The sequence below is a fragment of the Mandrillus leucophaeus genome, unplaced genomic scaffold, assembly GCF_000951045.1.
Source record: "Mandrillus leucophaeus isolate KB7577 unplaced genomic scaffold, Mleu.le_1.0 Scaffold166, whole genome shotgun sequence".
In the NCBI taxonomy this organism is placed as follows: domain Eukaryota; kingdom Metazoa; phylum Chordata; class Mammalia; order Primates; family Cercopithecidae; genus Mandrillus; species Mandrillus leucophaeus.
In genome coordinates, this window is record NW_012101654.1 from 2,471,716 (window position 1) to 2,486,876 (window position 15,161).

Consider the following 15,161-nt stretch of genomic DNA (forward strand, 5'->3'; position numbering starts at 1 on the left):
CTGAAAAGCACAGTGGCCTAATACGTATCGTCTGTTTTAATGGGATTTGGTAGGAGGATCCAGGTTGGCCCACAGAAAGGACACCACAGTGGGAAAATCACGAAGGCAGCACAGGTCTTTTCTTAACTTGTCCATCCTGATACCTGCTGATCCTCAGAGGGAACCCAGAAAGTAGGTAGGACAGGCGTCCTTAGGCTGCTTCCAGCTGCAGCTGTGCTGAGAAGTTAATGACTTGCTCAGGGGTGTCCGGAGCTGGAGCCCAGTTCTCCCAACTACCACCCCTCCCTCCCGCCAGGGGACTGAGATGCTTCCTGCTGCCCCTAACCAGCCTGACTGAGGGAGGGTCAGGAGGAAAAAGCATCAGATTGTGTCTCATAAGATCACAAGGTGGAAAAGAGGTTGTTTGTTTTTTCAAATCACCCAAATCCTACAAGAATATATTCTCATCGTAAAAAATCCCCAATGGAGGCCGGGCACGTGGCTCATGCCTGTAATCCCAGCACTTTGGGAGGCCGAGGCGGGCAGATCACGAGGTCAGGAGATCGAGACCATCCTGGCTAACATGGTGAAACCCCGTCTTTACTAAAACTACAAAAAATTAGCCGGGCATGGTGGCGGACACCTGTAGTCCCAGCTACTCAGGAGGCTGAGGCAGGAGAATGGTGTGAACCCGGGAGGCGGAGCTTGTAGTGACCCGAGATTGGGCCACTGCACTCCAGCCTGGGCAACAGAGCAAGACTCCATCTCAAAAAAAAAAAAAAAAATCCCCAGTGGTCCAGAAATACAAGAATGAAAAGAAAGTTTTTCTCTTGACCCCTTCCTCCGTTCTGCTGTAGGAGCCCTTGCCAGCTTTGATGTGTCCTTCCAGATGGTCTTTGAGTTTGAATACATCCGTGTGCATCATACACATATGCTGATATGGGGGTGGGAGGACTTGTACCTAAAAAGAGCCCTTCTTTTTGCACGGTTCCACAATTTGATTTTTTAAAATATTTCCTGGAGATGTTTCCATGATGATACATAGATCTACCTCATTTTTTAAACTATTCCATAGAATTCCACAGTGTAGATGAACTATAGTTTAGTCTTCTGTTGATGGATTAGATTTCTTAATTGTTTTTACTGTCCAAGAAACGAAGTAGTGCATTTTCTTCTGTGTATCTCTATGTGCACACGTTACTGTGTCTCTAGGATTGACACTGGATGTGCCATCTCTGAGTTGAAGGGAAGCACATTTAAATGTCGATAGAGTTGCCAAATGCTCCTCTTAAGACCAGTCTGAGCTCCTGTGCCCTACATGTTTATGGCACTGGCTGTGAACAGTCTTGTCATTTTGGCCAATTTGATGAAAAGGAAAAAAATTACATTGTTTTAATTTCTGTTTTCTGGATAATAGATTGTACCTCTTTTTATGTTAAGGGGTCTTTTTCTTTTCTTATCACAGTATATGCCAGTACATGTCCATGTATCAATTGGGTTATTTGTTCTTTTTCTATAAACATGTAGGGTTTCTTTATGTTTCTCAATAATAATAATAATCTCTTAGGTATCCTTTGCCAATCTCCAAATCCAACATTTACCGTTTAACTTTACTTTTTTACACAAAAGTGTTTATTAATGAACACACTCTGTCAATCTCATACTACATGGCTCCTTGGTTTGTGCCTTATATCCTCGCCCCAAAGTTACATGAATGTTCCCTTAATTTTCCTCGAATACCTTTATATTGTGTTTCTTATATTTGGTGCAGTAATTTATCTATCAGATAATTTTGTGGATGTGGTGCAAGCTGAAGTTCTAGCTTTATTTTTTCTAAATGTTTAATGAAGTGTCCCAACACCACTTACTGTTTTACTGTTCTATTCCAGCAGGTCTCAAACTTCTTGGTGTCAAGACTCCTTTACACATTGAAAAATTATTAAGGACCCCCAAAGAGCTTTTGTTTGTGCATATTTTGGAGAAAGAGAGAGAGAGTTATTTGTCATATTGGAAATTACAACTCAAAAAATTTTAAAACACAAGAATGCACACACCCACATCGTATTTGAACGAGAGCAAGGACATCATCTCCTTGGCCATTCTGGAATCCGGGAATTCTGGATATGTAACATATGTGGTCCCATGATCTCTCACCTCTTGTGATCCTCCAAATACTGCTGCAGTATTTGGAAGCTGGTCCCTCCCTGCCCTGTCCTGTCCCTAGTGCAGGGCTGGGTACATAGAAGGACACAGAGCCTGCACTTCTGGGATTAGGCAGGAACTTGAGAGAAGGGTCTCTGTGGAACAGTGCTTGTCAGAGTTTTTCAATTCCGTAAACATTCAGTGAGTACTGCAGTGTGCAACCTCTTAGGCTAGGGCTGTGGGGAATTTAAAGCCATCTTTCTGGCCACAACGGAGACAAACTCTCTTAGCAGGGGTTGTGGGGGAGACAGAGGCGTCGCGGTAGCTGCTATGATTTGAAACCCATCCTCAATGCAGTAAACGAAGTCCCAGCTGCTTATGAAATCGGCTCCCAGTACAGTTGGATTGTTTCCTCTTCTTTCTCTTTCTAAAAAAAAGACAGTAAATGGGTTTTGATACCTTTAAAAGAAATTTCTGTTTCTTGATCTTATTATGGCATGGATATTTTCAGCATATAGCCAGTGGGCCAGTAAGGAATGTGTGTCTGTGTATTTGTGTCGGAGTCTGAGAGTGGATGTGAAAGGGAACAGACCATGTAAGCTGCCACAGGTTTACAAATCCCGGAGAAGCAGGAGGTTGGGGTAGGTCTAGGGCCACCCGTCTCTTGGCAAGATTTAGGAAAGGGACCAGCCCGAGACTCTTCTGTCATCCCAGCAGAGCAGACTTCCAGCATTCAAGTCCTAGCTCTGCTATTTCTCAAGCAAATTACTTCATTGCTTTCTGCCTTGGTTTCCCTGTCTGTTAAGGGGGAGTCACACTTCTCCCTGGGTCACTCTGAGGTTTAAGTGGAACAGGACCTGACACATCCCAGTGATGCCAGCCATTGTTAGGAATGATGATGCTGATGGTTCCTCGAGACCTCCTGAGTCAGCTGGGTCCTAGGATGTGGGTAGTGCCAGCAGGCTGCATCTTGCATCTCGCATCCTACTTTGGATTCATGTCATTTTGACACAGCTGCAAGCTGACAGTGGAACTGCATTCCATAATTTACAAAATGTGTCGAAAGCACATGAGATATTAATAGAAAAGCTAGCCAGGCTCGGTGGCTCACACCTGTAATTCCAGCACTTTGAGAGGCAGGGGTGGGAGGATCACCTGAGGTCGGAAGTCCAAGACCAGCCTGGTCAACATGGTGAAACCCTGTCTGTACTAAAAATACAAAAATTAGCCAGGCGTGGTGGTGGGCACCTGTAATCCCAGCTACTCAGGAGGCTGAAGCAGCAGAATCACTTGAACCTGAGAGGCAGAGGTTGCACTGAGCTGAGATTGTGCCACTGCACTCCAGCCTGGGCAACAAAAGCAAAACTTCATCTCAAAAAAAGAAAAAAAAAAATAGAAAAGCTGCATTTTTTTATTGTTGCTATAAACCTTTAGAATTCTATGTCCGCTGGCTATGATGCCTCCCGATGAGGGTAATGAGCATAGTTGGCATTGTCAAAGGAGCTGCAGCCACTTTCAGTCTGGGATCCTCACTGCTCGTACATGCCAGGTTTCATATGGTTCATACATAGGAATGTTATATTCACTTTGACTTTGCCATCATTCTACGTGGATCGTAAACTCTGGGTGACACATAAGTATTTCTGGGATTGCAGTTTGGCTCTTCATGTATTATTCAGTAAATAAATCTGGTTCTGTTCTTGATTCTTTTCTACCTTGGCTATTTCTTGTTTCCGTTCCATGTGTCCCCTCCTCTTTCTGTCTCCTGTCTTTCCCCCGTAGCCAGTCCAAACCCATTGCTAGTGTCTAACGTCATCTCCCTCTCACACAACCCAGCTCTCCTGACTCAGTCTTCCCACTGGCTCCCTCATCGTGTTCCCTGGACTCCACTTCACCTCTTCTTTCCAGCCAGTGCATGACCTGAATCCCAGGGGAGTTGCCTCCCAGGTCTGCCCCCTCCTGGCAGGGGGGATGTGGGTAGGGAGAGGGGCCTCTTTAGCCCCATTCTGTGGGAAGGCAGTTGAAAATGAGACCATCTTTGCTGCCTGGGACACCATCCATGTGACCCCACATGCACACAGAGCCTCCACCATTGCCATTTGCCCAGCAGGGGTTGCCCAGGCTGGCGGTAGCTGTGGGTAGGGGTCTGCTTCCCTGTGTCTCTCTGGTCCCCTACCACTGCCTGCTACCATCTCCTTCTAGAGCAGACCCAGTGGTTTAGTGCAATGTTGAAAGTCAGTCAACAGGCAGAAGCCCATTCCCTCCTGTTTTGCCTGCAGCCCTGTGTGCCCAGATGGTGACATTGGTTAACCATGGCGCAGCAGACCACGGCACCGCACTGGGTAATGTGCTCAACCTTCTGGTCTAAAGATGAATTCTCTCCAGCCTGGAGAAGATCATCACTGATATGTTCCGGCATGGTCTATTTGGCATTCATCCTCGGAAACATTAGGAGAGCAGGAGCGTTTCTTTCTCTAGCCTGTAATAATAGATCGATAGGGGATGCCAGATGTATGTGTAAACTCCCAAACCCAGGATGAATGGATTTTTCGCCCTGAGAAATATCTGTATCCTGTAAATAGAATTTTATAAGCATTTGTGGGACAGAAAAAGTCTCTGGCCTTTTCACATTGCCACACTCTCGGGTGATGGATCTCATCTGCTGAAGAGCAGCAAGCTTTTTCCCTTTGTGTTAGACACATCTTGTGGAACTCTTGACTTCCTCTCTCTCAATGTCCTGCGAGAACTCGTGGCTCCCAGCTGCCTATCAAGCAGCGGAGGATGGCCATATAGGTCAGGGGTTGCCTGAAAGGCTGGGAAAACTCCCCCAAGTAAAAATACCCCTCACCCTGATGTCACTCCGAGAAATGCCACCGCCCGTTCAGGGGCTTATTTTCTCCTTCTTCCCCTTCTCTGTAAGCAGAGAAGAGGCCGCCCACTAAAGCAGAGGGCTTTCTGGGCCCCAGAAGCCATTCTCCTCAGGGGAGACGCCTGTTGGCACTGCAGTCCTCAGCATTCAGAAGCCAAAATTAGAGTCTGCGATTGATGTACAAGTCAATATGTCATCTTTTACCCAGGGCCTGAGCTGCAGCCAACTCAAACCAGTGTGCTTCCTGAGCAGGATGCCACAGTCACTGGCTCCACAGTGAGGCACAGAAAAAGGTGAAGGTCAAGTAGAAGTCAGAGGAAGGAAGTGGGTAGGTGACGCCCAGGGAGCCCTCCAGTCATCACGGAGCCACAGAGGCTGCTCCGCGCTGGGGCATGTGACGCCCCCTGCCCTGACGGAGGCTTCCATCTGGTTAGACGAAATTCCCGGAAGAGCAGGAAGCAAGGCAAGGCCGGGAGAGAGAGAGGCCAGCAGCTAGAGTGGCCTGTGCCTGGGGGGGTTTCGGTTCCAGGCCTCCATCACGTCCACCTCTTGCACAGCCCCTCACTTCCACTTGCCTCCTTGACTCGTGTCACTGTCCTGGAGGCTGTGGTGTGCTTCTTCTCTGTCTGGTCCATCGTTGGCCTCTCAGGATTCCACACCTACTTGATCAGCTCCAACCAGACGACAAATGAGGACGTAAGTTCCTGACCACACGAGACATGGGTGTGTTCTTGGGTTTTGGGCAATGGAGGAGAAAAAGGAAAGAAGAGGTCGGGCCCAGCTTCTCCCATACATCCCATTCCAGATGTGAGCCCTTGGGAACAGAGACGGTGCCGTGGAAACTTCTCCACATGCCATTCTGCATGTTTCTCTACTGGGAATCTCTACGTTCTCTGTTTTTCCGACCACATCCATTAGATACTAAGGTTGGCCAAGTGACACCCATTTCTGGCCCTGAAGAGAGTGTTCTTTCTATTCCTTTGAAATGGTTTCGTAAGCTTCTTATCACACTTCCCCTGGTAGAAACCATGGCGGGCCAATATCTTGGGGTGAATGTTTGAGTCTGCCTTTCATATTTAATTTCTCTGTGGGAGGAAATTGCCCTGACGCAAAATTTAACTTTTTATCCAGGATTGTCTGCCTGTACTTAATACAGATGAAGAGGAAGTATGAAAACAGGAAACAAGGCCGGGCACGGTGGCTCATGCCTGTAATCCCAGCACTTTGGGAGGCCAAGGCGGGCGGATCACGAGGTCAGGAGATCAAGACTATCCTAGCTAACACAGTGAAACCCCGTCTCCACTAAAAATACAAAAAAGTTACCCGGGCATAGTGGCAGGCGCTAATCCCAGCTACTCGGGAGGCTGAGACAGGAGAATCGATTGAACCCAGGAGGCAGAGGTTGCAGTGAGCTGAGATCGTGCCACTGCACTCCAGCCTGGGTGACAGAGCGACACTCCATCTCAAAAAAAAAAAAAAAAAGAGGAAAAAAAATCTTAGAGAATGTTTCCAGAGCAGCGTGGTCCACTTTGCTCTTTACACTTAGATTTTGATACATTTTGATACAAGTGTCTATCCACACGTGAATTAAATGTCTCAGGATAGGTCCAGTTACCTTAAACAAAAGCTTGAGAAAATAGGTTGTGATAAGACACATGAGATAAGAGAATATTAATACAGTTATTTGTAGTTGGTAGCTACAAATATTAGAATATGCAAAACAGACTATTTTGGTCACAAGAAGAGGCTGAATTATTTCAGTCTGTAAATTAGCAATTAGGGGAACCATTTCACCTGCCATTCATTTAATTATCATTTAGGGCACTAAATGTGAGCATGAAAAAAATCTCTGCTGGCTTATATGAGATAGCCTTTTAGTATCATGTGGGACAAATAAAAGATGATTGTCCCTGAGAATATTATTCTTTCCCTAATCTAACCTGCTGTTTTAGGACATTTCCGAGTTTGGAGTAAATGCCCATTTTCTTTAAGAAAAATACCTCCATTTCTTTGGATTAAAGATGATTTGCATTCTTTATGGGCTTCTCATGGTCCAGCTCACCTCAACCGTGCATTGGCGTGAAGGATATTGCTTGTTACTGACTTTCCTTTTCTTTCAGATTAAAGGATCCTGGTCAAATAAAAGAGGTAAAGAAAATTACAATCCCTACAGCTACGGAAATATCTTTACCAATTGCTGTGTTGCCCTGTGTGGGCCCATCTCACCAAGGTAAGACTCAGGACGCATCGTGCTCTTATACAGACCTTGGAAAACCGAATGCCTCAGCCGTTAGCACAGTCCCCCCGCCCGGCGGAATGGGTCGCCACCACCAGGTGACCGCTTTGTTTAGCGTGGACATGGCCTTCATGAAATCGAGATCTGGCTCTGTGTGTGGTGTCACACTTCACACCTTTTTTGATCTTCAGCTGAATCTGTGTCTGATTTGGGGAAAATTTCCTGAAGCCCAAAATAGAGAGACAGATGCCTGTGGCCCTGCTAATGACTGAGGACCTGCTAATGACTGAAGGTGTGCGTAGGGAGCCGTGGTTAGCATCGTCAGGGAGACAAGACACATGCAGGAAGGATCAGCCAGAAAGCCTGCGGAAACCAGTTTTGAAAGTTGATTTGCACAGAATAGAAATGTTCATAGGGAGAGAGCCACATGTGCTGCAGTCGTTGAGACTGTGGTTGTGGTAATAATGACAGTGACATGAACCATGGCAGTAGCTAACCTTTATTGAATCTGTGTTAAGCCCTGCTCTAAGTTCTTTACCTGCATTAACCTTTTACAAGCTCACTCTGTACCTATAGATAGGCACCATTATATCCCATTCTATGGATGAGGAAAGTGAGGCACAGAGTTCAAATTATGTGCCCAAGATCACACAGCCAGTAAATGCTGGCTAGTCAGGATGCACACCCAGGCCGCCCAATGCCAGAGCCAGTGTGTGCCCACTGACGCACGCTGCCTCCAAGTCAGAGTGTACAAGTTCAAAATACAAATTCTTTGTGAGTTACACCTATGGAGAACATTTTCAACTGATAAATCGAACCATGATCAACAAATAGGTATTGAGCAAATCTACTTGGTCTCTAGAATGAGTTTCCAAGTCATTACTGCTTCCTGCCTTTTGGTCTCTAAATGTGTAAAACGGAGAAATGACAAAAGCCACCATGACTGTGTCCAGGGCAGACCCACTGGGCACCCAGACCTTACCGATGTGCGCTTATGAAATGCAAACTTCATTTGATTATCAGCCTCAATGAATCCTCATTAGAGAGGTAAAAAGAATTCAAGAAAAAAAAATCCAAGCACATATTCCAAGGCCATCTGTGCACTGGCATTGAGTTATTATGACTTTGAGTCGTCGTGATGCTACTGCAAAACTAGAACTTGATCATTGTCTAGCTTTAGCCTAGAAAGTGGGGAGCCCAGCATGCCACTGTCCCCCTGAACGAGGGGTCCTCAAGGGACTCCTGACCTCCTCAGAGGCTTGGAAAGGGCAAGTGAGGATCCTGGGTTTGGGAGGCTGCTCGGTCCACAGGGGTCAGACATGCCTGGGCAGGTGCCAGCTCCTCTTGAAGAAACCTCCTGACTCACCCAGGGATCCTTCTGGGAGCTCTTTAGGCAGAAAGTCTCTCAGGCAGTGGCTTGATTTGTCGCAGCCTCCATGGTGCTTCCCACTGGCATGTTTGTGGCTAGCAGGGCAGGCCAGGAAATTGAGTGTAAGAGCCAGGGAGAGCTGCCCTCTTTCCGCCGCCTGCGGTGTATGTGTGGGTCTAAGAGAGGATGCTGAAGCCTCAGTTCTGCCCAAATCTCCGTTCCTGTTCCCAAGTCCTTCATCTGCATATGGCACGGCTTTATGTTGTTTAGAGACCACAAACTGTCACAACCAAAATTATTTCCACAACTGGGTTAAATGTGCTTTTTTGGCTGGATTTGGGCTGTATTCTTTCCAAAATCCACGTTCCTTTGGGTGGGGCATTTCTTGAGAATGGTCCTACCCTCAGAAGTGTTTGAATCATTTGTTAAAAGCTAAACTGAAGGACATGAAAATATTGAAGAATGTATTTGAACAGAGGTGATTCATGAATCTGGCAGCTCCAGACTTGAAGCAGTGTGGGGCCCACTGAAGAGGCTCCAGGGATTTGGGGCCGCACTGCAGGGACTCTGGGGGAGGCTTCACTGGGCGAAGGTAGAGCGAGGCAAATGAGATATTTGCTTTGTTAAAGCGGGGCTATAGCTTACCCTGGATCATTCTGGCGCTTGGGCAGGGACACAGGCCACTCACAGGCTCCCAGGCAGATATGAGGGGGTGATGCCTACCTTTGCCTCTCCCTCTCATCCTCTCTTGCCTTCCCCTCCCCCTGTGCTACCTCGCCCCAGCCCCTGTGCCCTTAAGTGGGCCAGGGCCTTCCCGGGCATCCCAGTCAGGCCCACCCGCTGAGAGTGTGCCCTGCCTCAGACCCATGTGCCCAGACCCCTGTGCTTGACTTGCCCCTCGTGGGTTCTTAAACGGTGCCATGCCATGCAAATGAAACAGAGCGAGTCTTTGTGTTCCCTTTTGGGAGCCTGCATACCGAGAGTGCAGAGACCCACATTCGGTTCCTGCAATGTCACCAGAGGAGGGGACGGCAGCTGGCTGGGTATGGCCAGGTTTGGGGGGAGGAGTCCTCATATAAGCCTGGCAGGAGGAATGGAAAATTGGGAACACAGAAAGACCCAAGGAATGGTCAGTGTCACACCAGACTTGGGCCGGTCACGTGGGTCACGTGGCCACCACTGACGGCGCATGCGCAGTGGAGCCGGCTCCGTGCCAGGCGCTGAGGGTGCACGGGAGAGGGGCCGGCTCCTGGGCAGCAGGGACCGTCCATGGGCAGGCGGCGCACAGTGAGGTGCATGGGCCGCCCAGGAGTAGGTCTAAGCTGTGATCTCTCCTAAGGGTGAGAAGGAGTTTGGAGGAGGAAGTGGTGGGGAGGAGCAGGGTTTCAAAAGACAAAGGGGGCAGCCTGTGCAGGGACCCGAGGGTGAGGGTCCTGGCTCATCCAAGGAAATGCTGAGGGGGTTAGTGTCAGGAGTGAGGGGCGAGGGGAGCTGGGCCGAGAGGTGAGACAAGACAAGGGGCGAGGCCAGATGACAAGAAGGATGGGCAGAGCCCGCTGTGTCCAGAGCATCACAGCCCTGGGAGCCCAGCTGCTACATTAAACAGGCTGGATGTGATGGGATGCTGGCCGAGAACGCTTCATTTTTCTCCCCCTGCTGTCCCTTCAGACTTTTTTGATGACCTAGTTCTTTTTCTGCTCCTGGATAAAATCCCCTGCAAGCCCCTTAATTTCTCTTGTCACTTAAAAGAGAGAGAGAGAGAGAGAGAGCGCGTCAGGGCACTTTCCCTCCAAAATAGTATCATTTCAGTGCATCAGAACTGCCAAGTTCATTGACAGTTAACACTTCCCATCCCTTCACCCGAACCTGGTTGGGAGGACTGTGGGGTTCTCTCTTCCCCTTGAGTTCTGCCCCACCCCCCGCCCCCAGCTAGTCCTGTCTCCCCACCAGCTTCCTGTCCAACAGTGAGGAGGGGATTTGGGCAGGGGGTCAGTGCTGTTGGTCCCCTGCCAATGCTCTAAACTGGTGGGGTCTGAGAGCGCCTGACTAAGAGTTTCCTCTGAGGACCCCCCATCGCAGTTCCCTGATGGAGGCAGGGCCTTTTCTCCTGAGAGTCACTGATACCTGCCACTGCAACCCCGCGCCAGAGGCCATGAGCCCTGCACAGGCCTCTCTGTGGGGCCCCCTCTGTGGGTCTCTTGGGCTGAGTCCTATGGTAGTTTCCTAGGGCACTGCAGTCCAACAACTGCCATGAAATGGGAGGGTTAAAACAACAGAAAGTTGTTCTGTTACAGTCGGAGGCTCGAAGCCTGAAATCAAGATGCCGGCAGGGTTGCAACCGTCCCGAGGCTGGGGAGAACCCTTCCTTGCCTCTTCCGGGCACCTGGTGGGGCCATCAGCCCTCTGCGTTCCTTGGCTGGCACATGCTTCACTGCGGGGTAGCCTCTGTCAGCCCGTGGCGTTCTCCCTGTGTGTCTCTGTACCCTCACCCAGCATTCTCTTCCTCTCCTCTTTTTCTTCTTGTAAGGACACCAGTCACATTGGACAAAGGCCCACTCCAATTGAGTGTGACCTCATCTTAACTTGGTTACATTTGCAAAGACCCTACCTCTAAGTAAGGTCACACTTGCAGGTACCAGGTTAGGACTTCATATCTTTCTGCACAGTTCAACCCGTGACATTCACTCAAGACCTGGTGGTGGTGGTTGTTTGCGACGGAATCTCACTCTGTCGCCCAGGCTGGAGTGCAATGGCATGATCTTGGCTCACTGCAACTTCTGCCTCCCAGGTTCAAGCGATTCTCCTGCCTCAGCCTCCCAAGTAGCTGGGATTACAGGCACGTGCCACCACACCTGGCTAATTTTTTTGTATTTTTAGTAGAGACGGGGTTTCACCATGTTGGCCAGGCCTGTCTCACACTCCTGACCTCTGGTGATCTGCCCACCTTGGCCTCCAAAAGTGCTAGGATCACAGGTGTGAACCACCGTGCCCAGTCCCTCAAGACAGCTTGGCACTGGCTCTCTCCCATGAGACCCACACCTGGACCTTCACCCAACCCTCAGGTCCCAGTCCATCCCTGGCTGTCACCCACACTAGAGGTTAGAGCGCCTTTCTCCAAAACAGCCTTCTCTGCTCTTTCCCCCTCTGACCCTTTGTACCTTTGAAGGGAGGGTTGCAACGCTGGTTTGAGAACCCCCTTTGACATCCTGCAGAGGAGGTCCGGCACTTCTCTTTGAAAGGTGGAGATTCTTGTTGCCTGTTGTTTTTTCTAAACCTATAAAGTGTTCAGCTGGAACTGAGGCAGAGGGAGTCCCATTTGAGGATCCCGTCACAGGTGGTTTTTCTGGCTTATCGTTCTGCCACTTAAAGACCTGAAGGCAGTAGTCATGAGGTTAACTCCTGTGTTCCAAAAGCTGAACTGACACGTAGGAGGCCCTGCGTTCTGAGAAAAGCAGCCCAGATAGTCAGTCCTCAGAGGCGGGGATGGTCGTGGCCTGAACACGTTTGCTGAGTGAATGTAGTAAGGAGATGTGCCGTTGAGGCTGGAGAGGAGCACTGGGGACAGATGGTGACAGGTGGAGTGAGACCAGCTTAGAGGCTGCCGCAGTTAGTGGACAAGAGGGAGATGCTGGCATCTGAGCAGGTGACATGCCCTTGGCCTGGCCAGGAGGCAGGCCATGCCACAGTCATGTTTAAAGGGAGAAGGAACAGAATCTGGTCACTGATTGTACATGAAAGTGAGGAGAGGTGTAGTCTAAGGTGCCTGAGGTGGGCCTATCATGGGAAGAAGGAGCCCTGACACGGAACCTGAAATAGTGCTGCTGCATCTCTGGCTTTTTATTCACTCTCTTCCTCCTGTGTTCTCTTCTCTCTCGCAGCCTAATTGACAGAAGAGGGTACATCCAGCCCGACACGCCGCAGCCAGCAGCACCCTCCAGCGGTATCACCATGTACGGGGCCACGCAGTCACAGAGCGACATGGTAGGAGCGGGGGCCACCGCCCCTGTGACAGCTTTCCTTTTGCTTGTGTGCTCACTAACAAGTCACCAAGCAGCCTTCCTAGCAGACCTCCCAAGGAGCAGGGGCAGCCCACGGCCCCCCACCCCCTGACTACCGTGCTCAGACGGCAGGCAAGACGTTAAACAAAGGCAGTAGCCAGGGAAGCGTGTGGCCACTGAGTTTGGTGTGCTTGTTCACAGTTGTGCAGGGGAAGTCCACACACGCGATCCCTCTGCCAAAACAGCTTGAGGCATGTGGATGGAAGCCCCCCTTATACAGGATCAGGCTGTTGTTTGAGGGATGAGACACATGTCCCAGGCAAGGCTGGGCTCATGGTCTTCCATTTCCCTTTCCGTACCTTGGTCCCCATCTGTACTGACCCCTCTTCCACTTCCTCAAGCGTGCGTGGCTGGTGCTGCCAGTTCCCCTGCGTCCACCCAAAGTCTGGGATCAGCCCTGTGCTAAATAGTGCAAATGATCAGACCAGGTGTACGATCACTTGCCGCAAAACTGACCAGTGCCTCTCCAGGGCGCGTACACGTCTCACGCTTTCTTCGACGGGTGGACGTGCTTTGCTTCCTGCGTACAGGTTCCCAGCGTGCAGGTTTCCAATGGGCAGGTGGAGATCTGGGGGAGGGGGCAGGAGTTATTCATGGACACCAGAAATCCCAGCCTGGCCTGGTCCCGACCATCAGTGTCTTAAGATTCCCTAGGTGTCTGGAAGGCAATGGCCTCTTTTTATTTGGAACAAATGTCCCTAAAGTTAGAAGTTCCATGTTCCTGCAGAGGACCTTGTCTTGTGGTGGTCCTGCGCTGTGTGCTCTTTCTGTAGCTGAATCACCCACTCCAGAGCGTCCATGACAGATCAGAGACCTGACTTTCAGGTAGACTGGATGTGGGCAGTAGCCCAGAACACCTTGCTTCTGGGAGCAAAGAACTGCAAGGTGGAAGCTGGCAGCCTCAAGAGAGTCCTGAGACTGTCAGCTTCCACAGCTGTGTGAACAAGGCTCAGCCCCCAGCAGAGGTGGCTGGGGTTTGTGTGTTGGTGTTGGTGGTGTCTTGTTTGTATTGCTTTGCTCTGCTTTGCTAATAAAGCGTTTTCTCTCCCTCTCTCTTTTTTTTTTTTTTTTTTTTTTTTACAGAGTCTGTCTTTGTCACCTAGGCTGGAGTGCAATGATGCGATCTCAGCTCACTGCAACCTCTGCTTCCCAGATTCAAGCGAATCAGCCTTCCAAGTAGCTGGGACTGCAGGTGCATGCCACCATGCAGGCTACTTTTTGTACTTTTAGTAGAGACAGGGCTTCGCCATGTTGGCCAGGCTGGTCTCGCACTCCTGACCTCAGGTGATCCACCTGCCTCAGCCTCCCAAAGTGCTGGGATGACAGGCATGAGCCACTGTGCCTGGCATGTTTTCTTTCAAAGCAAGTACGTTTATTTCAGGGTCCTTGCCCTCCACTCTGTAAGGGATCGGGAAAACAGCTTGTTTGGTCATAACTCATGCACTCAAGGGACCCTTTGAGGGTCACTCCCCCATATTCTTCAGAAAAAGAAACTGAGAACAGACGGAGGAAGAGACAGGCTCGCAGGAAAGGGGATTACATTCACGGAGACCAGCTGTGTTCAGGGCGTGTGGTGGTCACCAACTCATTTAACCCTAAAGCCACAGTGGGAAAAGGGGACGCTTGTCCCCACCTTTTTTAAGTAGGAGAGATTGGTCATCCGTCTACCCAAGAGCACACAGACACTAATTTGTGGGTTCAAAGCTAGCCTGGTGACTCCAGTGCCCACGTTCACTTCTGATACTGCATGCCCACAAGTGCACAGGCATTAAAGACCAGGAGATCTGTGCTCAGAGGCTTTCTTCACGATTTGCAGGTGCACAAGAAGTGCCCTTAAGGACAGAGCTCACCAGAATTCTGGCCACAACATACGTTGATCATTTCTCTGATGTGTGCATGTGTCTACACACAATAACCTCTCATTCAATCAGCCACTCTACCTGGGTTCCCTCTGTGTGTTGAGGACTAGACTAGGAGCTAGAGATACAAGGTCTGTGGGGTACAACTCATCCACCTTCAAAGGGGTCAGTAGTCAGGGGCAGCATGTGAGCAGATACATGAAGGAAGCATTAAGAACTTGCAGTAGAATTGACCACTGATGGCAACTGTCCTTCTCAAAACCAGTGAACTTATGTTCCTCTTACCCTGTGATCCCCATAATACTGGGCTCACCAAGTTCTTCAGGGTACTGATCTCAGCAAATTCTATGCTTTGTTGAGATTAAGAAAATTAACAAAGGCTGTTTACAGGTGCTCTCACCAGGAAGCCACTTCAGGTCAAGACCAGGTGGGACATAATTCATCAATCCAGCAAACAGTTACTGAGCACCTACCCTGTGCCTCTGTGATAGAGAAGGTAGCTTTAACCATGGAAATGGGGAGGTCGTTTTACTCTATATGGCAAATCAGAGTCCCCTCTGGAGTCCATTCATTCTACACCCGCACCAAGACTCTGGTCAAGCGCACATATCGTGACATGGCAGAAATGCTAGGGTTCATCTGCCTATTC

At 49.5% G+C, this 15,161-nt stretch overlaps 1 protein-coding gene across 2 annotated transcripts in view; it reads left to right on the forward strand.

The window, feature by feature from the left end:
* The window catches only part of ZDHHC14 (zinc finger, DHHC-type containing 14), a 312,219-nt gene that overhangs the window by 276,628 nt on the left and 20,430 nt on the right, over positions 1-15,161 (forward strand). For both annotated transcript variants that reach the window (XM_011976423.1, XM_011976424.1), the window contains exons 6-8: positions 5,584-5,686; positions 7,111-7,220; positions 12,474-12,576. In XM_011976423.1, coding sequence (XP_011831813.1) covers positions 5,584-5,686; positions 7,111-7,220; positions 12,474-12,576 — 316 coding nt within the window. The remainder of the gene's footprint in view (positions 1-5,583; positions 5,687-7,110; positions 7,221-12,473; positions 12,577-15,161) is intronic.